This window comes from Podarcis cretensis (assembly GCF_951804945.1).
Source record: "Podarcis cretensis genome assembly, chromosome: 1".
In the NCBI taxonomy this organism is placed as follows: Eukaryota; Metazoa; Chordata; class Lepidosauria; order Squamata; family Lacertidae; genus Podarcis; species Podarcis cretensis.
In genome coordinates this window covers 46,836,224-46,862,839 of record NC_137170.1, presented here as the reverse complement: position 1 = coordinate 46,862,839, position 26,616 = coordinate 46,836,224, and the positions used below count along the sequence as shown (strand labels likewise).

The 26,616-nt window shown below is 41.3% G+C and overlaps 1 protein-coding gene across 2 annotated transcripts; it reads left to right on the top strand.

Moving 5' to 3' along the window:
• Positions 1-132: 132 nt before the first annotated feature.
• On the top strand, positions 133-26,616 carry DNAL1 (dynein axonemal light chain 1). 2 transcript variants are annotated; one of them, XM_079990433.1, is made up of 10 exons: positions 133-804; positions 6,115-6,317; positions 6,871-7,323; positions 15,542-15,580; positions 18,359-18,468; positions 19,767-19,822; positions 22,811-22,866; positions 23,563-23,689; positions 24,297-24,443; positions 26,456-26,616. In XM_079990433.1, the coding sequence occupies exons 1-10, from the start codon at positions 228-230 to the stop codon at positions 26,506-26,508; spliced, it is 1,821 nt and encodes a 606-aa protein (XP_079846559.1). In that variant the 5' UTR covers positions 133-227; the 3' UTR covers positions 26,509-26,616. The 2 variants fall into 2 exon arrangements, with proteins under 2 accessions (XP_079846559.1, XP_079846558.1); XM_079990432.1 differs by lacking the exons at positions 133-804; positions 6,115-6,317; positions 6,871-7,323 and adding exons at positions 12,725-12,883; positions 13,822-13,908.

Here is a 26,616-nt window from a genome sequence, read left to right as displayed (position 1 = left end):
ACCTGAGGTACCACTGTACTTTGGCAGCGCCAGACACGCCAGCGACTTACAACTGCTCATTATGAAGCGTGCGGTCCGGGATCGATTGATGCTGCCTTTTGTGCTCCCACGTGGACTTCCAGGCAGAGCAGAAGTTGCAGATTGTGTCTCCTTCTCTCTGCTCCGCTCTCTGTTCGAGCAGCGCGCAGTCTGCAATAGCAAACGGATCGGATTAGTAGCAGCCCATCATGTGGCGACGGGTCACAGCCAAAGCTTGGGACGTCTGCCTGGAGCACTTGGGGGGTGTGAGCCGCTCCTTCGGGAGGACCTCCCTCAAAAGCTGCGGCAGAAGAGGGGTAGCGACAGTCTCGGTTGACCCCGCTGCAGGCTTGGCAGATCAGCCCGCGAAGGTTTCGGTTTGGGGACTCCCGCCCCTGCAGGAAGTGACCCTAAGGGCGCTGGCGGTGAACGAAGAGGGCATCCTCTTTGATTCTTGTGCCCATTACCAGGCGGATGAGCAAGGGCGGGTCGATCTGTCCAAAGACCCCTCCAAGGGAGGAGACTACACGGGCTTGGAGCCCATGGGGCTGTTTTGGAGCCTCTCGCCTGCTGCAATGGAGAACCCCTACCAAAGGCTGGAGCCCAGAAAAGTGAAGGGTCCCATGAAACTGGAGGTGTCAGTGCACCAGGGCTACAGCCAGCCCGGTGCTATCCCTGGACAGGTGCTTGCCAAAAGGAACGTGGAAAGGCGGTTCATTCTTCCCGAAGTGAGAAGGATTAGGGTGAAGGACGGTGCGGTGAGAGGGAGCTTGTTCCTTCCCCCAGGTGAGTTGGGCAGACTTGGCAGTGGGACGGGGCTCAGGCTGCTTATTTGTCCTGAGGGAACCTAGTTAACTCAAAAGTTGACAGTCACCTTGCTTTTGCAGTCCCAGACAGGCAGCAAAACAGGGTAATGCTCAGATCCTTAGTGGGCAGCTATGCAAGGCTGGTGGGCTGTGTTCAGCTTGGTAGGGCACAAATAGGACAGGCCTTCAGTAGAGATGATAATATTCAAATGATAATATTCCAAAACAATAAGGGTTGCAACTAGCACACTTTCCCCAAAGAGTAGCCATCACTCATTTACCAGCAAGTAATTTCAGAAACAAGGGACGCAGGTGGCGCTGTGGGTTAAACCCCAGAGCCTAGGACTTGCCGATCAGAAGGTCGGCGGTTCGAATCCCCGCGACGGGGTGAGCTCCCGTTGCTCGGTCCCTGCTCCTGCCAACCTAGCAGTTCGAAAGCATGTCAAAGTGCAAGTAGATAAATAGGTACCAGTCCGGTGGGAAGGTAAACGGCGTTTCCGTGCGCTGCTCTGGTTCGCCAGAAGCGGCTTAGTCATGCTGGCCACATGACCTGGAAGCTGTACGCTGGCTCCCTTGGCCAATAAAGCGAGATGAGCATCGCAACCCCAGAGTCGGCCACGACTGGACCTAATGATCAGGGGTCCCTTTACCTTTACCTTTAATTTCAAAAACAAATACTTAAGCCAGATTTAAACTTTGGCAATAATCATAGTGTATCTGCACTGAATTCAGCCAGAGCCACCAGTCCACAAATATGAATACTGTACATGTTTGCCATATGGGAAGATTTAATTATAAGATGCATGAGTCTATACATTGGTTTTTAAACAAATGCAAAAACAATAACCTTTTAACACTTGCTCAGCATTACCTCTAATGGTACTTGTTCTATCCATTGACTTTACACATAAGCTTACACATTCAGTATTCAAATATATTACTTAATGTAACCTCTCCACTGAGACAATAGAGCGGTTGGTATAACAAGTTATTGATTTTGGTCATTAACATAGAAAGGGGTCCACATTTCTTGGAAGCTGCCTCTTTTTGTTATGCCTTTACTTGCTCTCCTGCGTCCAGTGAGATGCTCAAATATGGCTGTATCCCAAATATTTCCCCCCATATATTCAGGGGTCTTTCACTGGTTTATCCGTTGTTGAGCTATCACTAATTATGCTGCAGTCAGTAAGAAGGCTACTAATTCTCCGTGTTGCAGGGTGAAGCCCAAGTCTATGTCTAAAGATAGTAGGGCTAAGGCAGGATTTGGAGAAAGGTTGGCTTTTAACTGTGGATATAATGGAGAAGAATTTTTTCCTTCCCTCCTTGTCTGATTGTTCCTCCAGTTTCATAGATAAATCTTCAGTCGTTGTTTGTAAGATTTGCATCTCAGACTGATTGGTTACAGCAACAGATAGGTAGCCGTGTTGGTCTGCCATAGTCAAAACAAAAAAAATTCCTTCCAGTAGCACCTTAAAGACCAACTAAGTTAGTTCTTGGTATGAGCTTTCGTGTGCATGCACACTTCTTCAGATACACACATCTTGGTTACAGCAAGATTGATTACAGCAAGATTGTGAATCTTGGTTACAGCAAGATTGTGTGCATCATTTGCTGTTTTAGAAATATCTGACAGTTGTTTAGATAGCATCTCTAATTTCTGCTCAGAAAGAACTAGGGCTGCTCCCCTGTCCAAGATTGGTGTCTACCTTCTTTTATTAATGTACTCATCTGAGTCTCTGTTCTCCCCCACTGTGGCAGATACTTTCCCGCCTTTTGGTGCCCTCATATTGCCTTTGGTCATACCAGTGTCTGACGCCTCCTCTGAAGCCTCAGACAAGGTTCCTGCTATTTCTTCCTAAAGATCTAACCTCACATATTTGCTTTTTGGTCCCTGTAGTCCCTGGATCATTACCTCGCTGGGGCTGTACAAAAGTTTGTGTTTAGATATTAGTAGGATCCACTCTGCTTAGATTTTGCCCTGAGATGATGGAGACACAGAATTACTTCGCGGTTTAGCTTTCCAGCTAGCCACGCCTCCTGAATTTTACATTTAAAAATAATAATAATACTGACTAACATAATTTAATAATTGTTTACATTGCATGTACCTGGAGGAGTGACTGAATGAGATGAAGGAACTTGTCTTCTTTAATTCATCTGCCTCAGTGATGTCCAAGATACCAGGTGGACTTGGCACCTCAGTGCTGCATGTTAGTTCAATAATTTAAAAAACCTGGCTTGGTGGGGCATACTTACTACTTGCACTTATTTAGTATCAACAATGGGTTATGTCCAACTAAGTTTTCTTCATAGAGTAGACCCATTGAAATTAATGAATAACTTGGTTCCATTAATCTCAATATGTCTACTCTGAGTTGAGGTTAGTTGAACACAACTCAGTGGGCTAGCAACCTTTGACTTAAAACTTACATTCATTTTGTTTATTTATCCCTTCAATTACTGGGGATTTTATAAAATATAAAATAATTAAACAAGTTATTTTTAACACGGTACATTATGTGAACCTACAAGACTGCCTTATACCACATCATATAATTGGCCCATCTAGTAGCTGTGTCAGCATTCACCAACTGTGGCCTTCCAGATGTTTTGGACTACAACTCCTAGCAGCTCCAGCTAGCATAACCATGGTGGTTGGAGCTGATGGGAATTGTAGTCCATAACATCTGGAGGACACCATGGAAATGGCTGCTCTCCAAAGTCTCAAGCAGATGTCTTGCCCAGCACAGCTACCTGAGATCCCTGAAGATGCTGAAGATTGAACCTTGAACACAGTGGTATAAGTAGCTGCCAGAGCTGAATGATCAAGCCCAGATGTGATGTTTTAATGTACCACTGGTGTACAAAAGGAGTTCTTAAATTCTATCGTATGCCTGAGATTTCCCCTAACAACCTGATCCTATGCATGTAAGCTTCAGTGTGCTCAATAGAATTTACTCAGGTAAGTGTCAATAGGACGACGGCCTTAATATCCCTTCTACAGCTGGAGGCCACTAGGGGCACATTGGAAGATGGCTGACAATAGCATCTCTCCGACCCACACAAGGTAATTAAGAGGCTGTGATGGGAGTAAACAGCCTCCCTGCCCCCCCAAGGGAATGGGGGGACTGCCTTTGCCTGCTGTGCCCATATATACCACCCCCGAACTTGAGGGGGTGGGGGCACTAGGCAGAAAGCCCTTGTGTGGATTTCGGCTCTCCTGGACGCTGTCTCTGATTCGCGCCACTAGCTGCTGCAACTTCAAAAGAAACAGGAAGAAGCAAATGCACATATTTCAAGGAAGAATGGGGAGTAAAGACTGCTAATTGAAGGGATCTCTGAGAAAGAAGACGGGTCGGATAAACAGGAATATATCATGAGAAGACACACCAAGGCTCGGTATGTCGGCAATGGGACTGGATGGGGGGGGGGACTTTCCTTTCTTACTTTTATGTGATTAACCAATAATCTCCCCCCACAAGTCAGAAATGCCGCTTAAATGACCTAAGCTGGAAGACTGTGTGGAGATAATTTCTAACCAAAAGCATGTTTTAAGGAGATCTTGGAAAAGTACAAGAGCTTTGGGATGACGCAGTAAAAAACAGCGTCGCCATTTTGGCAAGTTCTGTTGAAAGATTTATGTCTGGGAGGAGGAATGCATTGTTTTCATATTGCGGGCGAGCCTCTTCAGAGGACTAAAAGAAGGCGACAGATCTGTGAAGATTAATGATGGAAAGAGTGCTTTTATTTATGGAAGTGATAATATATGGAAACCATCTCGATATGGTTATTGGACGAACGGAAAAATCCACACAGGAATATAATTTGTGTTTACCTGCTTAAGGAGATTATCAGAAGAGATCACAAAGAAAAAAGAAGAATATATGAAAATAACAAGATGAGATGTGGGAACAGCAAGATAGGACTGGATAGAATTGTGAACATTATTTGGACAGATTTGTGGACACTAATGCAGCAGCAAGAAGATGATTGGAATCCCCTTCGGAACTTGAAATATGGGTACCCCCAACAAAAATTCGGCTTTGTAATTCGGAATTCATGTGATGTGATTTGATTTGATTGGTTGGTTAATAAAAATTATTTTTTTAAAAAAAATCCTTTCTACAGCTTGAGGACCACAGCATTGCCTTTCAGGGGAGCAACAGAGCTGTCCTGACAATTTAGAGGAAAATGCATGATTCTCTGTGTGAGGTACTTGGCATTCGTACCAAAACTGTAATATCCTTTGTTAAAAATCTTTGGGGGTCACTATGTGAATTAGGGTTATCAATGGACTTGTAACTGAATGGAAAACTAAAGATTGTAAGGTAATAAAGGGGAGAAATTGGAAATCAGGGGTTGGGTGAGGGGAAGTCTAGAAGGGATGAATAAGTGAGTAATTTGGATGTTAAATTGTTAAATTATTGAAAATAGAAAATTAAACATAAAAAAGAGAAGAGTCCAATATATACAGGCCTGAACAATACTGGTATGACTACAGTATAATGTCACAATTTTGCTAAAATGAGTGCTGTAATACAGAATACAGATTCTTAACTATCTACTAACCTAGTGGTTGGTATTTGTAGTTTTTAAACACAGACAGGAGGCCACTGAATAAGGAAATAAATACAACATAAAATAGTACTATCATAGGATGAAAATATAATACTGTTATTAAAGAGATAGGGTTATTTTAACACAGAGGTCAAAGAGTGGAAAACGTGCATCACACTGTCCCACCAAATTTAATGGAGCTAATGGGGTATAAGGTAACGGTAAAGGGACCCCTGACCATTAGGTCCAGTCGTGGCTGACTCTGGGGTTGCGGCGCTCATCTCGCTTTATTCGCCGAGGGAGCCGGCGTACAGCTTCCGAGTCATGTGGCCAGCATGACTAAGCCGCTTCTGGCGAGCCAGAGCAGCGCACGGAAACACCGTTTACCTTCCCACAGGAGTGGTATCTATTTATCTACTTGCACTCTGACATGCTTTCAAACTGCTAGGTTGGCAGGAGAAGGGGATTCGAACCGCTGACCTTCTGATCGGCAAGACCTAGACTCTGTGGTTTAACCCACAGCGCCACCAGCGTCCCACTTCTGAGTATACATGTCTAGAATTGCACTGCAAGTCATTCAAAGCATTTTCTCTTCTTCTTTCCTGAAAATGTGGCATCAGTGTTTTGTTGTATTTTGATAATGTAGTTTTAATAGTGTTATTCTTGTTAGCATTTTATGAACATTTCTTTCAATGCTCTGTGCCCCAACAACATTGCTCTCTGCTTTCATTAGGAAATGGCCCCTTTCCAGGAGTGATAGATATGTTTGGTGATGAAGGTGGGTTAATTGAATACCGATCCAGCCTTCTGGCTACTCATGGCTTTGCTGCTCTTTCCCTGCCATATTTTAATTTTGAGGATCTTCCCAAAATCATGGAGGATTTCCACCTTGAATACTTTGAAGAGGCATCTAGGTTTCTGCTGCGCCATCCAAAGGTGAGTATGGCAAGCATTGTTTACCTATACGTACAGCTCCTTGCTCTCCTGCAGTTGAAAGAGTCTGTATGGACGACAGTTTTGAGAAAAAACGGCACTTCATCCCTTGAGGAAATACCAGTGTTTGTTTTTAGATCTTGTACTTGCTAGCTGAAGAAATCATGGGATCAGGTCAGATCAAATCATCTGCCTTTCTGGAAGAAGACTGGTTCTATTGGGATATGCTTTGGAGAAGGGATTTAAAAAACTATGTGCATGAGACGGAATAGATTATGCTCTTATTTTAAGAAATTAACAAATAGTTTTATTGTGAATATATTGTAAACCTAGTTTTCCAAGCTAATAAAATAACATTTTTTTAATGGGTTAGACTATTTGAATTGATGTTTTGGTATCAGCTTTTAGGTTTGATGTGTGTTGTTTTTTCAGAATAAGTTAATAATTTGTCAGGTTTCTCTATATATCAGGGATGCTCCACAACACAGACTTCTAACATGTGTTCTTTCTTCTCTTCCCCTCTACAATTCCCACTCGTGCTGTTTCATTCCTGAAGGTTAAAGGGCCAGGAATTGGTGTTATTGGGACTGGCAAAGGAGCAGAATTGGCATCTTCAATGATGACTTTCTTGCCAGAAGTAGTGGCTGCCGTCTGCATTTCTGGTTGCAGCTCCATCACAGCCACTGCCCTCCATTATGGCGCACTTACTTTGCCTGGGCTTTGCTTTAATATGAGCCGAGTCAGTATTTCAGAGAATGGTGTTTTCGACATTTATGAAGCCTTGGATAACCCAATGGACCCAGCTAATTCATGTAGTCGCATCCCCATAGAAAAAGCAGAAGGGCACTTCCTTTTTGTAGTCGGGGAAGAAGACCGCATTTGGAAGAGTTCTTTATATGCTGAGATAGCCACTAGGTGCCTGTGCCAACACGGGAAGGACAACTTTACACTCTTGAGTTACTCTGGAGCAGGCCATCAAATTAATCCAATATTTACCCCAGTTTGTCTGGTAGCCTTAGACCGTGTTTTAGGGGTGCCTATTCTGGGTGGTGGAGAGAAGAGAGCTCATGCCCATGCCCAAGAACATTCTTGGGGGAAGATTTTGGAGTTTCTGCAGTTCCACTTGAGATGATCACTCAGATAGCTGCACACCGGCAACCGAAATTGTGGGTAAATGTGCCAAAGGGCCTGAGGAGGAAGGAAATACATGAAACATGTTATATGGACCTAGCTGGATTAAATTATTATCTAAACTGATGACAAGGTAAGATTGGACTGATTCAGAGTGGAACAGCCAAAGGTGTATATGATAAAATGTGTTTAGGATGAAGAACTCTAACGATAAAAACATGCAGGTATATGAATTGGTTGAGGGTGTAAATATGAAGCTGTAAACCCTGGCCAGCTCTTAAAAGATCAAAGGCAGCAAACCATAATGAATTTAAAGGTAAACAAACAAACTTGTTCTTCAAAACCAGCAAAAAAAATCTGCCATTTTGAAATCAAATATCCAGAATATGACTACTTTCTGCTATCTTGAAATTTCTGGAATAAGTCTACTGTTAGCAAACACAGCCAATGTTACTACTTGAAGACAAAGCCAAGAGGTCTTTAAAACATGGTCAGAAAAAGACTAGAGTCACACATAGCCTGACCTTCTAAGTTTAAAACGAAAACCATACTTGGCCATAATTTTCTTGGATGCGGTGTGGTATTGCTCTCTCCCTGATATGAAGCATAAAAAATGAGACTAACATAAAGTAATGCAAATGAGGATTGCCATGGGACTGTACACTTCTTGTCTTAAACACCACTTTTTTCTACCTAACCTAATGGATTGGTCCATTAATGTTACTGCTTCATGAACCCCTTTAGTCAATAATGTTTTTATTTTTCTGATGTATTTTTAATTTTGTCCCACTCCATCCTGTGTTGTTTTTTACATTGCATTAAACTATCAGTGAAGTCAGGAGACAAATAATTAGAATCATAGAATCACAGAATTGTAGAGTTGGAAGGGATCCAATGGTCATCTAGTCAAAAGCTCTGCTGTGCAGGAATTACAGCTAATTAGTTTCCTATATTATTACAACAGGCAGAATTCTTTGCACAAAGTATTGGAGATTGCCAACCATAACAAAAATCAAATGATGAGTCAGAAAATCATGGACTTTAGCAATTATGGCTAAACTGACTTTCTTTTTTTAAAAAAAAGGACGGCGACAAAATAAAGTTTTACCAAAATGTGAGAAAATTGTTGATTATACTAAGAGATTGTTTAAAACCAATAAAGACCTATGGTTTTACAATGTATTTATATTTTGGGAAGTGAAATTTTGGAAAAAATATGTATGTCTGTTTTATTGTAAGACTATTACTCAAATTTGGAAATGTGAAGTCAGTTTTCCTTCCTTTGATTCCTTTTTTGAGTAGGAATAGATCAACTATTTCCTTATATTAGTATTATAATTATCAGATTCATGTCTAGAGTTTTGTTGTGCACTTGGTTATGATTAATGTTACTCCTTGTGATGTCACAGATTTAATTATTTTCTTTGATATTATAAATGTACGGAATGGAAGTATTGTGTTAATAAAAGAAAAGAAACATTAAAATGTATGCTAAGTAATGCAAAAATTGTTTTACAACTTTAAAAACATAAGCAAGTCACTTGAGACACTGTCTCATAAATGCAAATTATGGTAATTATAACAATAATAATAGTAACAACAGAGAGAGATCAGACAGCCATTCGTCTGACATGTACACATAAATAATTTGTCTTGATCTTAGTCTGTTGTCTGTAGTTCATTGAGTTTAAAAATACACCGCCTGGGTATTTTTCTTTTATAAAGTATTATGTATTTAAATGTTGCATTTGTAAAATTACCATTTGCAGCATAACCCCTGCATAAATGGGGAATTTCTTGTATATGTACACACATACAGGGTTGCATTCAATTAAGTTCAGTAAGTAAACTCACTAAGTTGGGCATATCCACAGCGGCGTAGCTAGCCGCTTGGGTGCCCGGTGCGGATTGAGCGTCCTGCAGCTGGGGGTGGGGTGAGCTGTGTGGAGCCTCTCCGCCCTCCCCCTCAGTTATAGGGCGGCTGAGGAAGAGGCGGTGAGTGGGCAGACACAATACAAGCCCCATGCTGCCATTTCAAGCAGCGTGGAGCCTGCAGGTGCCGAAGCCACCACATCACTCCCAGGAGAGACGCGTGGCTCGGGCACGCTGCAGACCCTGCGGTAAGTGCCGGCCCCCGTGGTGTGGCGCCCAGTGCCAGACGCGTTCCGTACGTTTCTTGACTGAACTAAGAAGTTTTGTGAGCCCATTTTTTTAAAAAAAAACTCATGTTTTTGTCATCCCCCTCAGTGATAACACCCAGGGTAGCCCACACCCACCGCACACCCCTTCCTCCGCCACTGCACATCCATTGACTTACCCTGAGTAGAACTAACAATAGATGCAACCCACTATTGTTTAATTTAATCAATATATGATATACAGTGGTACCTTGGGTTACATACGTGTGATGGGATGATGAGCTGCTTGAGCGTAAAAGCTTAGTCCCTCAGAGTTTGCTCAGCTTAGCAAGACTCTGTCTTTAGCGGAGCCCTTAAGCGTGGCTCCCTCAATCGCTGGCAGAATCCGACAGTGGGCGTTTACAGAATCTACTCCAGCATAAAAGCCCCTTGACGGAAACGCGTCGTCTGGATTCTCGGCGCGACAGTTTCCGGCGAGGAGTGGGTGTACCTATGGGAGGACCTGAGACTTCTCCGCTGTTATCGCTGGAAGACTCCCTGAGCCATTCCTTCGTTTCTCTCTCTCTCTGATCTCCCACTCTCCCCCTGCTGGTGCCTTCCTCCGCTGCTGAGTCTCTCCTGACTTCTGAGAGACCCTCCACCTCCTGCCTTTCCGATGGCAGTTCCCTGACAATACGCTTCAGGTTACATACGCTTCAGGTTACAGACTCCGCTAACCCAGAAATAGTGCTTCAGGATAAGAACTTTGCTTCAGGATGAGAACAGAAATTGTGCTCCAGCGGCGCAGCAGCAACAGGAGGCCCCATTAGCTAAAGTGGTGCTTCAGGTTAAGAACAGTTTCAGGTTAAGAACGGACCTCCAGAACGAATTAAGTACTTAACCCGAGGTACCACTGTAATGCGGGTGGCGCTGTGGGTAAAACCTCAGTGCCTAGGGCTTGCCGATCGTATGGTCGGCGGTTTGAATCCCCGCGACGGGGTGAGCTCCCGTCTTTCGGTCCCAGCTCCTGCCCACCTAGCAGTTCGAAAGCATGCAGTGCAAGTTGATAAATAGGTACCGCTTTATAGCGGGAAGGTAAATGGCGTTTCTGTGTGCTGCGCTGGTGATGGCTCGCCGGAGCTGCTTCGTCACGCTGGCCACATGACCCGGAAGTGTCTCCGGACAGCGCTGGCCCCTGGCCTCTTAAGTGAGATGGGCGCACAACCCTAGAGTCGGACACGACTGGCCCGTACGGGCAGGGGTACCTTTACCTTTACCCTTACCACTGTAATATATATAAAAGAGTGTATAGCCTTTGTTGTTGGCATCCGTCTGTCTCAGGAGTCAATGGTGTGTACTTTGGGGGTGATGTCAAACCTCTGAAGAATCACAGCGCCTGAAGTGTTTTCCTTCTCCTAGATGGGCTACCTTCCCAGCTTAACAAGCCCCATCTGCCCCTCATTTCCCTCTACAGAATGTGCAGTAACTGCCTTGACCAGTGGACTCACTATTGGTCTCATCTGCTCAATCCACTGAAGCCTGTCTTTGTATGCAAAAGAAGTTTTTAACTCACTGAGGGTTTGAAACCTGTATCTTCTGCCAGAATAAGATTTTACAAATGACTTAACAATACAGTGGTACCTCGTGTTAAGTACTTAATTCATTCCGGAGGTCTGTTCTTAACCTGAAACTGTTCTTAACCTGAAGCACCACTTTAGCTAATGGCGACTCCCGCTGCTGCTACGCTGCTGGAGCACGATTTCTGTTTTCATCCTGAAGCAAAGTTCTTAACCTAAGGTAATATTTCTGTGTTAGCGGAGTCTGTAACCTGAAGCATATGTAACCCAAGGTACCACTGTACAATCTTACATTTATGTGGTACTATATCTAGTAATATCTGCAGCACTTTCCAAAATGTAGTAAACACTGGACAGGATTTAAAAAAAAAATATCTGGAGGATAATGACAACTTTAACCAGTGCTTTTCTTCTAGACAAAGGGGTGCCAGTACTGCGTACCCTTGAGTAACCCCCGAGAGAGAAAAAGCACTGGCTTTAACATAATCCATTCTGAATACTGTAAAGACGTTTCCACTGCTGGCCTGTTAAGTTCATCTGAAGCGCAGCTCTCTGTAAGCAGCTCTCTTGAGCATTAATCAGGGTTGACTGGTTATGTTAGCAATAACAGTTAATATGAACGGATGGTGGTGGTGATGATCTAGCCAATATGAAATAATGGAAGCGATGGGGCCATGACACAGAAGGTGACGACTATTCAAGACAACACTGAAGATTAGTTGGAAACATCAAATATATATATAGTACTGCCACACTTTTCTGCAAGCGACACATGACTGTTGAAGGGTACTTTTTAAAATGCTGCAACGGGAGCCCCCTTTGCCTGGCTGTGGTCAATACCTGCTGCCAACTCTTTTGGCTGTCGGGGAAAGGATCACACCACTTGAGATACGCCCTCGGTTTTCAGAAAAGTTGAATTACAGTACTTTAATCCGACCCCTTGCCAACAAAGGTCCGTATAGTTAAAGCTATGGTTTTCCCAGTAGTGATGTATGGAAGTGAGAGCTGGACCATAAAGAAGGCTGATCACCAAAGAATTGATGCTTTTGAATTATGGTGTTGGAGGAGATTCTTGAGAGCCCCATGGACTGCAAGAAGATCAAACCTCTCCATTCTTAAGGAAATCAGCCCTGAGTGCTCACTGGAAGGACAGATCGTGAAGCCGAGACTTCAATTCTTTGGCCACCTCATGAGAAGAGAAGACTCCCTAGAAAAAGACCCTGATGTTGGGAAAGATGGAGGGCACAAGGAGAAGGGGACGACAGAGGACGAGATGGTTGGACAGTGTTCTCGAAGCTACGAACATGAGTCTGACCAAACTGCGGGAGGCAGAGGAAGACAGGAGTGCCTGGCGTGCTCTGGTCCATGGGGTCACGAAGAGTCGGACACGACTAAACGACTAAACAACAACAACAATCCGACCCCTCCAAACGCAGCATCCAACCTCCCTTGTGGACACACAACAAACAACACCGGAAACCAGGGGGCGTCAGATATGTCTCTTAGCGACCTTTCTACCTCCTCCCCGTTTCTATGGTCCTGTCGAAGAGTTCCGGAATCGAAGCCGTTCTATTTTTTCAGGTGAGTCTCTATGATCCCAACTGTTGACTTCACCCTTCTTCCCAGAGGCGTCCGCCCCGGCCCTCTTCTCCCTCCCGCCTTCCCTGCAGGTGAGCATGCGCACGGGCTTGGCGTGCCATAGCAACCGGAGCGGCAGACGGTAGCAACCAGAATCATAATAATGGTAAGTCGGCTCGAGAGGAGTAGGAAAGGAGGCCGGCGGGGAGTTGCGGGGGGGGGGGGGGGAGGCGACTGGACGCGCGGTAGTTGGGCTGAGGCAAAGAAGGCGGAGGGAACCGCCATGGTTTTGCGCAGGGAAGACCCCGCGGGGACGGACTGGAGGACAACGGGAACAGGCTCTCCCCCCCGTCTCTGTCTGTGTATGGCGGGGAGAGAGCTGCTGGCCGCGGTTTGCGGGAGGAGGAGAAGAGACGGTGGCTGTGGAGGGAGGAGGAACGTGCCCGGCCTGAGGGAACAGAGATTTTGGCTCGGGGGCTGGAGAGAGGAGCCTTTGGGGGATGCCCGAGGGACCTGTGCGTGGTGTGAGACGGGGATGCTCGAGGATGCGCCTTGGAAAGTTCAGGGGAGGGAATGGTTCTTCCAGCATTCGTGCAAATTGAAACAAGGAGGCCGGTGTGTATGTGTGTGTCACGGAGAGACGGTTCTTTCCTTCAGTGTTTTCACCCCCCTAGAGCTTGCTCACAATTGTGTGTCAGGCAAACCAGTTCTAGCCCCTCATCTGCAGCGTGCAATAAGGTTTCGTGAGCCAGCGCTCACTTGGTTCATCTGATGCATGAAGTGGTGGTCTCGACAGAAAATATATATATACAGTATATAGTGAGTATAGAAAGATATACTGCGAGGGTCAAAAGTTTCTTTTTAGTGAGTGCAAGGGATAACTGTTGCGTAACACAGCACAGATTAAGGCGAGTTTTACTTAAGAGTAGACAATGTATTTGAATCGCTATAATCACTCTAAAAAAATCTATATAAATGGTAGCTATTGTTAATAAAAGAACCATAAGCCAACATAGAACCTTTTTCATTTGTCTTTCATTTGGAGATTATCCCTATGGTGATTGAAGCTCATCCTAACACTTAGGGGTTGTTGTTTTTTTATAGGAAGGCTGCTCATTTGAAGAGAGATCAACATAAATTGTTCTTCATCAAGGAGTTGTCTGAGTATCGGAAGTCGCCTTCAGTAGAATGGTAAATAAATACTTTTGAGATTGGCACAAATTGAATCTGCGTTAATGAGCTAAAAGTTGACATTCACGTGAATTTTTAAAAGAATTTTCAGTATGATAAATTCCATGACACAATGCATGTATTGTTTATACTTAAATTTTCTGCTTTGGGCTGTGGAGTTTTTCATTTTACTGTAAAGTAGTTGTGGACAAAAGGTAGATCAGGATCTACTGGAGTATCTCTGAGTAATTTGCTGCAAGGGGCTTCCCCCCCCCCCCCAATTCCCAAGTATCACAACAATAGCAACAACCAAATGACTTATCCCATCTAAATGCTGAAATAAAGGAAAGTAACTAGGTGTGGAAAGACTGTGAACTCAGTTGAGTGTTGATACTGATAACAAATTCCCAGATTCAGAGGCACCCTTGATTCTTACCGTGTGTCTTTTGCACCTGGATCTAGTTGGTAGATTTTAGGATATAAGAAAGAAACAAATTAGATCTGTTACGTCTGTGCTCTGCCTATCTCTGTAAAGCTGTAAAGTATCCCTTTTGGTTGGGTACTCTTTCAGGCAACTAAGAGCCTGAATCTATCTTGGGTTTAAAAATAAAAGCAAAATACCTAAAACTGCATCCAAAGCAAAGCAGAGCCTTTAAAAGCGCCATAAGCCCCTTTCATGCAGCACTGCCCTGCTTAAAGCTTCAATGTAAGAAAAACAATGCTCATGTTTTATAGAGAAGACATGACACACATAGCTGTGCTGATCCTGTCAGTTGGTAGCATTTGAATTTGCTGATTATGTGACAACTGGGACAGAAGGTTTTTTTTTTAAAAAATACTGAACTAATATTTGGTGTTATGTTGCTAATGAGACTTTTCTTTGTTTGGTATAAAAATATCTAAGAATATATGTGACTGAAGATTATAACACAATCCAGATAGCTTTATGTTAATGCTGGTACAGAAATAATTGTACAGTGCTTTTAAAGTCATTTTAAAACCAAAAATGTTTTTTTAAATCTTCATATGGGGGGATTAAATATTTTAGAATTCAGTTTTCTACCCCACCCTTTTTATAATCTTGAGATTCAGCTAATGCTGAACAAAATTTGCAGACTTTAATAGACTAGTGAAATGAATTAACTAATACTGTAATACAGTACTGATGTGAAATGTGTTTAAATGGGAAATACCATTTCATTTACTATGGTACAGCCTGTACAGTTGTACTCATACTTTCCTTCGTGTACCAAAGTTGTTGACAAATTTAAAGTAGTACTTTCCTTCCAGTTTATATCCAAGTTACCAAAGTTTAACCTATTACTTCAAATCCAATAATAAGCAAATGGAATTATCAGGTGCAATTACTGCTACTGTGTCCTTTAAACCTGGTTCTTCCCTTTTTGCTTTGATATAATGAGGAATAGCCAATATTCCCAAATAAGATGAAAATTTGTGTTGTCTTAACACATTCACTTACTTTGATTACATATTAAATCATTCATTGAACTTCCCTCATGCCTTGACAAGGATGTCTTTATAATATAGTACAATATGTCTATGTATTTAAATATAACTGATCAAAGCAAAACAAAATTAACTAGTTGACTTCCTAAATTAATTAAAATGTATTTCCATACTCTTTTTTTGTTAGGCAAAAGCAACAACCATTAAGGAAGCTCTAGCCAGATGGGTAAGTAGATTTGTTGTGCCTATGTAGTTGTGTGGATTTCCTTTGTTAAGAATAAGTTTTTGTCATTTTTCTTGTAATGATGTAGAAATAGCATTTTGCAAGGAATGGAATGGAATACCTCTGTACAAAAGGTTGTATATTTTTAGCTCACTGAAGTTTTGTTTTGTTTTTTAATTTGAGCTGCTATATACTGCTACTACTAATGCTAGTTAATATTTATATAACTTCAGCAATGTGCAGACACTGATGTGTGCACAAACTTTACATAGTCAGTGCTTGAGTGCTTAGTATCTACATTAGATGGGCAAGATGCAGAAGCAGGATAGAAATCAAGATTTCATAGAATTTTAAGGTTGGAAGGGACCCCAAGGGTCATCTAGTCCAACCTTCTGCAGTGCAGGAATCTCAACTGATGCGTTCATGATAGATATCCAACTTCCACTTCAGATACTGGTACCTTTTAATTAAATAACTTTTAAAAGAAATGCCCGAAGTAACTGATATTATGGTTTGAAGTCTTGTTTATTCTGTTACATTTTACTCCAAGAAGACCCATTTATCCTAAATAGAACCCAGTAACCCATGTATGTACAAAATATTTTTTTTAAATGTAATCACGTTGAGATCCCAAGATAAAATCTTGCAGGAAGTTCTTAGAAATATGAAATCATAAATACAACTTTAGGGGAATTTATATCATTGATTTTTTAAAATCATGTTTAAAAATTTTAAACTTTGTAGCTTAACTTTAAATTTTAAAGTAAGTTCATAATGTGCCATGTCATATTAAAACCCATGAAGTTCTGAAGAGATTTGTATTTTTAGTTAATTCTGGGCCAAAATTGTTTATTTTTTGAAATTTCAAGCCCTCAAACTGAAAAACAGGATGAGATAAAATCTGAGATCAGGTATCTTCTTTAATACTGTTTTTAGGAAACTGAAAGCAATATAAAATGGTACAGTAAAAGTCATTGGATCACATGACATGGAATGACCCAACAGAGGAAAAGCTAAGAGTGATAGGTAGGTTTGGGAAAGGTTTTGCTGAAGAAGGAGGAAATGAAAGCTGTTTGATTAATAGGGGCATGCATATCCAAGGATAAGACACAACATGATAAAAAGCATTGAAGAAGGTCAAAGGCAGGATAGAATGAAAGTGCTTGATAGCTTGATAGCTTGATAGTGCTTGCCAGCTTTATTTTTAAAGGATGGTCTCAGCCTACCTAGTTATTATTGGGATCTCAGTATTAAACTCTTCACTTTTGATAAGTTAGTAGAGCATAGTAGAAATGTTTATAAAATTAACCCTCAATTTATTTTCAAATATTATTTTAATAAAAAGGTTACATTATTATACAGTGTTACTACAGCATGCTCCAGAACACCTAAGGTTTATTGTCATACTGTATCATTGTTTGATTTGTCCCTTTTTCTGAAAATGATAGTCTGCAGGGAGCTACATGAGCTGGTGAAGAATAGTGGGGGAGAAGAGAAGGGAGACAAGGGAATGAGATGAGATTTAGTCAAGGGCAGAGAGGTAGAAAGCTTTAAAATCAGGGATTATAAGCTTGTGGTTGGTGTGGGGTGTAAAGGCTGATGTAATTAGGGAAGATATGTTTGCTTCAGTCCCCTACTTAGGTATTTGATGGATCTTCTGCCAGCTCTCCTGCCTTTCTCATACAATTAGCCTTTCAGTCTAATTACCAGGAAGTCATTCCCTTTTTCAAGTAAACAAACAGGACATGTGCAAACACACTTCATAAAGAAAATGTTCTAAATTTGTAGATTTAAATTAATTTTATCAATTATTTCTCTTATTTTCCCTTTTAAATTAACTACTACTAGTTTTTTCACATTTTGTTAGTACAATTTAGCATTTATTCAGTACAGACAGAATAGTAACAATCAGCATTACAACTAGATTTGGAAGATGCTTGATATACACTCATTCACCATTATGCAGGATGCCAGTTAACAATGTAAAGATCTAGTTTTTCCTGATATTAAATGGCTGGTGAGTAGAAAGGGCAGTCAGGAAATGGAGTAGTTTGTTTGTTGTCTTCAAATTACTGTTGTAACGGAACATGACACAAATCAGACATGGGGCACTTGCCTGAACTACCATGAGTATGACCATGTTCTTACATTAAGTGAAGTGCATATTTAAATATCTGAGTCAAAGTTAAAATGATTAGAATAATGTCTTCTCTGATTGGATAGGCAAAAAAATAGACTAGGTGGAATATAGGAGCTCCGGCATTTTGAGAAGAAATGATTACAGTTTTATATTAAGAAAATGTTGCCCCTTCTGTTAAAACTTTTTGTGATACTCCTTTGTAAATTCACAATTTAGTCAGAGGAGTTCTTACAGTCACTGAATACAAGGCCAGGAAGCTTTTCATTCCTATCCAAGTGTAATTTGCTCATGACAACTTGTTTCCGTTGGGGTTCAACCAAGGCCCTGATTGCTCTTGAGTGCAGTACCTTACACAGTAATGAATTAGTAGTGACAATACACACAGCCATATTTTGGACCAGTGATATCCCTAATTCAGTGCAATCAATTTTTCATAGACTGTGTAAAGAAACAGCATTCCAGACTGAGAAAAAAACATTTTACCACATATTCAAGGTTGCATGAACAATTCTCAGTCAACATTAACTATAGCTTTAGTGCAAGTTATTATGCAGCTGAATAGCCACAATAGACTAAATTGAACATTCATAATTATATACTGAATAGGATGTCTTCCTCTATCTGTTTCTCTTTTTAATTAGGAAGAAAAAAATGGTCAGAAGCCGTCGGAGGCCAAAGAAGTGAAACTTTATGCCCAGATTCCCCCTATAGAGAAAATGGATGCATCTCTTTCCACTCTAGTTAGCTGCGAGTACGTTCTGTATATTGGTGGGAGCCACTTTAAGTTATTTCGGCCTTCTTTGCTTCTGCTTTTTTGTTTTAATTTAGTGTTCATTTTTTAAAAGCAATTGTCATATTTCTTGACTTGTTAATTGTTATGTTTGGATGTCACACAAAACTATTATCCCCTCTCTTCCCAGGTGCTTCCTCCTATGTGCCTGGGAAGAGGAGTTTGGAAATTTTACTTTTGCTTTTGGTTAACCACAGCTTGTGTCATTCTAACTACAGTGTTTGCCTAAACATTGTGGTATCTAAACTATGATTAACATTAACAATTGTTAGTTTTTAAATAACTCAGGTTCAGAAATCAGGATTTGATGTTGGCTTGTTTTAAATTAACCATAATTCTTTTTTTAAACCCATATTATTTTAACAAATGGGGACCCAGGTGGCACTGTGGGTTAAACCACAGAGCCTAGGACTTGCTGATCAGAAGGTCGGCAGTTCGAATCCCTGCAACGGGGTGAGCTCCTGTTGCTCGGTCCCAGCTCCTGCCAACCTAGCAGTTTGAAAGCACGTCAAAGTGCAAGTAGATAAATAGGTACCGCTCCAGCGGGAAGGTAAACGGCGTTTCCGTGCACTGCTCTGGTTCGCCAGAAGTGGCTTAGTCATGCTGGCCACATGACCCGGAAGCTGTCTGCAGACAAACGCCGGCTCCCTCGGCCAATAAAGCGAGATGAGCGCCGCAACCCCAGAGTTGGTCACGACTGGACCTAATGGTCAGGGGTCCCTTTACCTTTACCTTTATTTTAACAAATAGTAACAAAAATAAATATTGTTGTGCAGCACAAAATATTATGCAGCATTTAACATCTGTAGCAACTCCCACATTCTTCTCTAACAAGATACGGTACTGACAATATTTGATGGTCACTTTAGTTGCATGACACTAGAAACTGTGGTTAACCAGAACTTGAAGCCAAATTTGAATATCTGGAGGACCATGAGTTCTCCATCTGTAACATAGACAGTAAAAAAAAGCACATATAAAAACATAGGCCAAGATTCCACATCAGCGGAAGCCCTAATCGAGGACTTCTGCTTGCACAATGGTCAATGTTCCCCTTCTCTTTCCCCAGTGCCCCCAGAAATAGGCTTTGTGGGATTCAGGAGAACCCCTTGAACAGAGAATGAGGGTGGGGGGTGTTCTTCCTTCTGGGAAGCCAAAATGTAGCATTCTGAGCAATTGTTATTTGTAAAAAAAAAACCACTACTTTGGTAATTTAAGTGTTCTTCATGTACAATTTCTGGATTTGTCCCCCATTTTAGAAAGCTGTCCTTATCTACAAACTGCATTGAAAAAATTGCCAACTTGAATGGGTTAAGTAAGTAATATGTGATTTTTGAAGCTGCTTCATTATATGTACCTTCACTTATTTCATACTTTGAGTCTGTTCAGATCCTCCTCCTGCTGCAAATTTTTATGAGCACTGGAATTGGGAGCAGGACTCAGCTTTGAGTTCACCACCCACCTTCCTAGAAGGTTCTATCCGTATCAGGATATCTTGAGTATAGTATATATTGTAGGATCAGGGAGATCATATTTTTTTCAAAATAGCATTTGAGCAGACACCAAGTTTACATTTACTGACTGATTTTAAACAATTGATACCATCTTTAAAAAAGAGGAATTTGGCATTAATTTTTCTCATTGACTACAGCAGAAAACAGATAATTTGAAAATCAAGATTTCACTTGAAAATTGATATAAGCAGTAGAGTGTTAGGAAGCATTGAATAATTATGTTTGATAATATTTATTAAAGATTTTCAAATATAACAGAAAAAGAAAAACATCCAAATTTAAAACCTTATTTTCATTGGCATCTTTCCAGGACTTCCCCTCCCCTCCCCCTCTTGTATTCCAGTTCTTTCAAATAGATTCAATAAATTCTTACCCCAAATTTTAAAATTATTATCATTGGCCCAATTTAAAAAAAAATATTTTCCCATCCCCTAAAATCGACCTGTTCCCTTCCACGAGTTCCCCTCTTTAATATGCAATACAGATTAAGATAAACAGAGAGATAAAAAAAAGAATAAAATGTAATTTAACACCCTTTGGATCTTTGGATTCCAAATTTCCCTCCCCCCTTTCCCGGTTGCGTTCCCAATGTCCATCAATGTCTACTGTCATCCTGGAGCTCCCACATCTAAACCACAGTCCTTCACCAGTCCGCTTTGCCGTCTTTTTATTAGTCTTTGCCATCTTTTGGTCATCTTTGGTTTCACATGTCCAATCTTGGAAGGAGTCTATCTTCCAACTTTGTCCAGTTCTTGTTATTCTTATTGTTCTTGTTGTTCTCTCTCCTCCTCTTCCCCCCCCCCCGCTCTCCTGCACAAATGTTCTAATTCCAAAAAGCTTCTAATTCCTCTGCAGAGGCTTTGTTATTCAGGAACAAAACATTACGTCAAGTCCCTTCCATTCTTCAATAGATAAATCTATTGTCTCCTTTAGTGTGTAGACCTCTGTAGACAAAATAGTGTTCCATTTCTGCAGTTTCCCAGGCGATAAAAAGTCCTATTCAAATTTGATGCCAGCAATACTTGTAGTGTCCCACAGCTCCTCTAGAGGGATTATAGTAACTTTCCTTCCCGATCACACCCAACAGTCAAAGTAACTTATTATTCCTTGTTTTAAACAATTTATATCCAATTTGTAACAAATGTGACCAGCAAAGTCCTCGTAACAAAGTTCTCTTTTTGTTCTTCCGCTTTGACAGCTCCTTTGACAGCTGTCAAAACCTCTATTTCTCCTCTCCCGGCGCTCTTACAGATCGCTCCCGGGGTTTCCGGGGGGGGGGGTTGCATTTTAATTCACATTCCACTTTTCTCCTCCAGCCCAGTCTTATAATTTTCCATCGCGAAGTTAATAACTTTATCAAAAAAAAGGTTGCACTCGATCTTAGTTGTCAAATCCTTTGCTTTAGCTCCTCTACAACAGGGGGGAGGCTGACTTCCTTTTTGCACCTCCCCCGCTCGCTCCGAATTTAAATAGAATTTTTCCCCTTTTTTAATCCAAGTTCCAATTACTCACGGGTTATTCTTTTAAAGACCAAATTTTCAATGGAAGAAGTCAGCGCTCTCCGTCGAATGGCATGCGGCTTCGCTCGGCAGGGGAAGCGGAGGACTCACAGCACCACCACCCCCGTCACCCGCTCCACAGCCTTTAAAAAGGCTCCTTCGCGGGTCGGGGGGCGCAAACGGTGCCCGCCAAGTCACCATGCCCATGGGTTTCAGCGCCCATGGTTTTTGAGGGTCCCCGCGTCGCCGGCGCGGTAGAACCCAGCCCCTGCCGAGCAGGCTCCCTCCGGAGCTCGGAGGGAGTCCGCCATTCGGCGATGGCGCCAACCCGGAAGTCCTGAATAATTATGTTTGACTGCTGATTTGATGATGAAAATCTGCATGCCATGATTTGGATTGTGAGTGACTTCCAACCCCCTTTAACACGCATGCATGTGTATGCATGTACACACCAGAGAAGGAAACCACTTCCTTGCTATAGGTCCCACTGAGGAATGTGTGTGGATATCTCAAACACATGGACAGGTATATTCTAGGTTCATGTTATATTTGTAAGCTGCTGCTTTTTTAGTTCTATGAGCAAAATTCATCAACGCTGTTGCATCCGTTTGTATCTGATCACCAAGCACAGGTTAAGACAGTAATATTGCCAGGAGCATTGAGGAAGGGAGACACTATTAAGCAGTTGTTTCCAATATATTCAGTCACCTCATTCATTATGCTTTTTGCTGGGAAAGATGTCCGGCTACTATGGTTGCTTTGGAAAACATCTCACATAGTGATTCTAAACACATGGGTGAGATGCTGGATGTCTATAAGCTCCATCCATATGAATTATTAATAATCCATATGATTATTGTTTTCTTATGATAGGGGAGGGGTGCGGTGAAACTCAGCTCCCTGAATGACCAGACTATAGATGACTGACTGACTCTCTATATGGTTAGAGCAGGATTAAGGAACTTGTGCGACTGCAAATTCTGTTCCAATCCAGTACCCATTAGCCCCATCTAGCATGGGCAGTGGTTAGGGATGATGAGAGTTATAATCCAAAATACCTTCGGATGGCTACAGATTCCTCAGTCCTGGGTTAGAGCATCCATGCAGGATAGTTTCAAACTGTGTCCATTCAGTGAGTGGCTATCTGTTTCCATTCTTTGACTACACACTTTTCCCTTTGACACAGCTGGATCAATAAAAGATAGCTCCTTGGCATTGGCTTGTATGAAGTTTCCACATAACTTAAATAACTAGCACTGTAGAAAAATATCTGCTTTGTTTCCATTGCAGAAAACTTACGGATATTGTCACTGGGAAGAAACAATGTAAAGAATCTGAATGGACTGGTAAGTAACCCTCTTAAGACGACTGCTGCTTATACTACTGCAGAGTAGTTTGCCATATGTTACTGTGCAAGGATATGATGCTAACACTGTTCAAAAATATAGTAGATGCAGGAACATCATCAATACTTGTAGTAACTGTGCAAATTTCCTACCAATAAGGAAAACTCCCCTAGTAACTGTGCAGATAAAGCACCTTTGGCACAGCCTTCTGCCAACACTCCACCCATTCCATTTCCCAGATCATGACCAGTTTTCAGTGATGAGGAACAACAGTTGAATGATCTAGCCCAGTGGTTACATATCGCAGTAGGAATCTGGAGATGTAAATTCAATTTATCCTCTTGATGGATGTTGCCTGTTCTCTGCAAGACTTACTTTTATACTTAATGAGCTGGCTAAGAAACTAGTCATCTAATGTGCAGGTATCTGCAAACAGTTCTGTGTCTTCTTTCATGTCCAGATGTCTGGAATACAATTCTCCTCTGTCTTGATGTCAAGGCTGAAGGTCTTGGTTTCTCTCTGAATTACGATGTTGTCCTCTTGTTGGCTTGTCTCAGCTTGCAGCCTGCTAGTGGGGAAGTAGGGACTCCAGAGGAAAACTTTTATTTCTTTGATGTGCTCTTTCGGGGTTCAGACAACATACATGATAATAGGAAAATGCAGAGCATTCTTTTCTGAAGCAATATCATCTTTCAGGAGGCAGTTGGGGATACTTTAGAGGAGCTGTGGATCTCATACAACCTGATTGAGAAATTGAAAGGGCTCCATGTGATGAAGAAGCTGAAGATTCTCTACATGTCAAATAATCTGGTAAAAGACTGGGGTAAGCCAGAGTTGTTTCTCAATAAATATATTGGTAATTTATAATGAGTTCATAGCAGGTAACTTAGGTTGGTAAACGAGTTGATTCCTAAAGTTGTAAGTATGTGTGTCTATGTGTAGTTATTTTCGACAGTGTATATAGCCTGACTTTCAGAAATTCTATTCCCAAGGTAGTTAACAAATCATATTAAATGATATTAGGGGGTGGGGAATGAAATCATGCATTGATGAAAACAGCAGAACAGTAAAGGCATAAAATCACATATAAAAGAAGTTCAAATTCAGCTAAGATTTTAAAAGACGGGTTGGGGAACAAACTTTGCCTGGTGCTGAAAAGACATACAACTGGGTGGCAGGTGAATTTCCACCAAGGCAGGTAATCACAATGGGAAAGGCCCTTTCTCTGGTAGCCACCCATCTGACCTATGAAGGACTGGGCACCTGAAGAAGAGCCTTCAAGGATGGCCTTAGCATGCAGGCAGGTTTATGTGGGACCTGGCAGTCTGGGTCCCACATCTGCAGTCTTCTGGTCTTGAGAGGAGTCTTCATACAACTCTGAGGTTTCTGTGTTCTTCATAACACAACTTTGTTTCCTTCTGTGGTTGTAGCAGAGTTTCAGAGGCTGGCAGAGTTGCCATTACTGGAGGATCTGGTGTTTGTAGGTAATCCACTGGAAGAGAAATATTCCGCTGATTCGCAGAGTGCCTGGGTTGAGGAAGCAACGAAACGAGTGCCCAAACTCAAGAAACTTGATGGTGAGAGCTGGGTAGGAGCAGGGTGGCATTTAGCAGATGAGAAAAGCAAAGTAGAAGAAGAATCTTTAGTTGCATCAGCCACTAGCCATAGGAATAAAATAAAATAAAATAAAGTGAACTGAAGATAGGTTTGCAAATAGGGTGCCATGGTGTCAAAATGACTAGGTGGAAAATAATCATACCATGGACAAAATTTCCTTATCGTGGCCAAATTATTCTGTCGCTCGATATCATTATTATTTGCTTTACTGAAGCTCAGTGTTAAAAACATGACAATCTTGTGATACTAAGGGTAGTAGACCGGTGGGGTTTAAATTTAGCCAAAGCCAATAATTAAATGTCCTACACCAAGTCTGTAATTCAACAGAGGGGAGATTAGCATCCAAGCACAGTGAAGCATTTGGAACACAGAATGGAACAGAAAAAGAATTGCCTTAGGAGCTTAGATTGAACAGCTTCTGTAGATCCAAAGTGTGCACCTGTCCAAATCTGAGCCACATATAATAACTGTGCTAAGGGTTTAGCTGTAAACACTTCAAGTGCTGATTGTATGTGATTGCCACCTTTTCTATGGAAAAAGCGTGTCAGAATTTTGGCACTTTGAGAAGCTTTTTCCTTTGTATATTTCTAATGTGCTCCCCATGACCCTGTTGACTGAAAATTAAAGCCAAGGTATTTAAAGACTTTTAACTTGTTCAATCAACTGATTACCCATACACCATCTACGGGCCTATAGTTTCTTGAAAACACCATGACTTTAGTTTTCTTGTAATTCACAGCCAGATGTTCTCTTTGGCAGTATCCTGAGAATGCTCTCATCAATCTTTTTAGGTCCACTTTTATGTGAGATAGAAGTATTGCATCATCTGCGTATAATAATATAGAGATGGCTTTTGTGGCCAGTTTAGGGGCATGATACTCTGGGGATGTTAGCCTTTGGACAATATCATTTATATAGAAATTAAACAGTGTGGGAGCTAGGATACAACCATGCTTAACTCCCTTTGTGGCTGGTATGCATCCTGTGAGCTACCCATTTGAAGGGCAATGCAATTTCAGCACAGTGTTTTTATATAGACATTTAATCAAGAACAATAATCTTTTATCTATACTTGAAGAGTTCATCTTACTTGAGAGATTGAATCAAATGCAGCTTTTAAATCAATGAAAGCTGCATATAGCACACCACTTGGTTTCTTAACATACTTATCTATAAAATGGGCTAGTACAAAGCAATGGTCTATAGCGGATCTGCTTTGTCTAAATTGTGCTTGCTCTTCAGCAAGAATAGCTTCATCAGTTAAACAAGCAAAGTATTAACTCATCATTTCCCCATTAAATATATTTTGGTAAAGATTTGAATTCTTTTCTGTCCAGAATTTCTGTATATTGGGTGGTTAATGTAATGGTATCTTAATTTTTTAAGAAAACAGACCCATATATATATTTTCTGTCAGTGCTTTAAAGTATCTATTTTGCTATGTAGCCCAAATTATCCAGTATTCCCTAGAGATTGGCAGTTAATACATCACCTTGAAAAATTATATTGTTCACATATTTCCATTTTCCAATCAGATACAAATATTGGGTTCAGGCAACAAATTGTAGGTGGACTATGGTGTATTGCTCAGACAATAGAAAATGCCTTGGAAAAGGCTTTTCTGGGCTTCTGGAACAATTTGTAGTCAGCCCAGGGAAAGGAGGCAGTTATTAAGCATGCTAGAATCACTGTGTTTTTCTTCCATTAGATGGTGATGGTGGAATTGAAGCTTTCTCACTGGAAACTGTTTCTTGCTTGTATTCTTTCACTTCAGTCCTTTAATATCTGTGCTCCTAGAATACTATGATATTCCACAGGTGAATTGATCAGTCCATTTTCCTAAGTGCTTAATTGCTGGCATGTTATTAAGTCAGGCCTGGGCAGCAGTTTTAGTTAGTTTTATTGTTTGCACTGTTTTTCTCTCAAGTTTTAGTTAAAAACATGTTTAACGGTTCTCCACTCTCATTTTTAGGTATTCCAGTTATTAAGCAAGAAGAAGGGGAAGAAGGGGAAAACCCAGCGTGACTTTTTTCTTGTTCCCTATTAAATTATTGCTGTAGCTCCAGCTCTATACAGTATGTGAAACTTTTGTATAAATATGTCTTTGAAGAAAATCTTGGGCAACATTTTAAA

Coding starts and splice junctions, on each gene's coding strand:
- DNAL1 (XM_079990433.1), top strand. CDS start 228: ATGTGGCGACGGGTCACAGCCAAAGCTTGGGACGTCTGCCTGGAGCAC. Junction 7,324..15,541: donor TATTTACCCCAGTTTGTCTG/GTAGCCTTAGAC, acceptor TTTTTTTGTTAG/GCAAAAGCAACAACCATTAA. Junction 18,469..19,766: donor TCCACTCTAGTTAGCTGCGA/GTACGTTCTGTA, acceptor CCCCCATTTTAG/AAAGCTGTCCTTATCTACAA.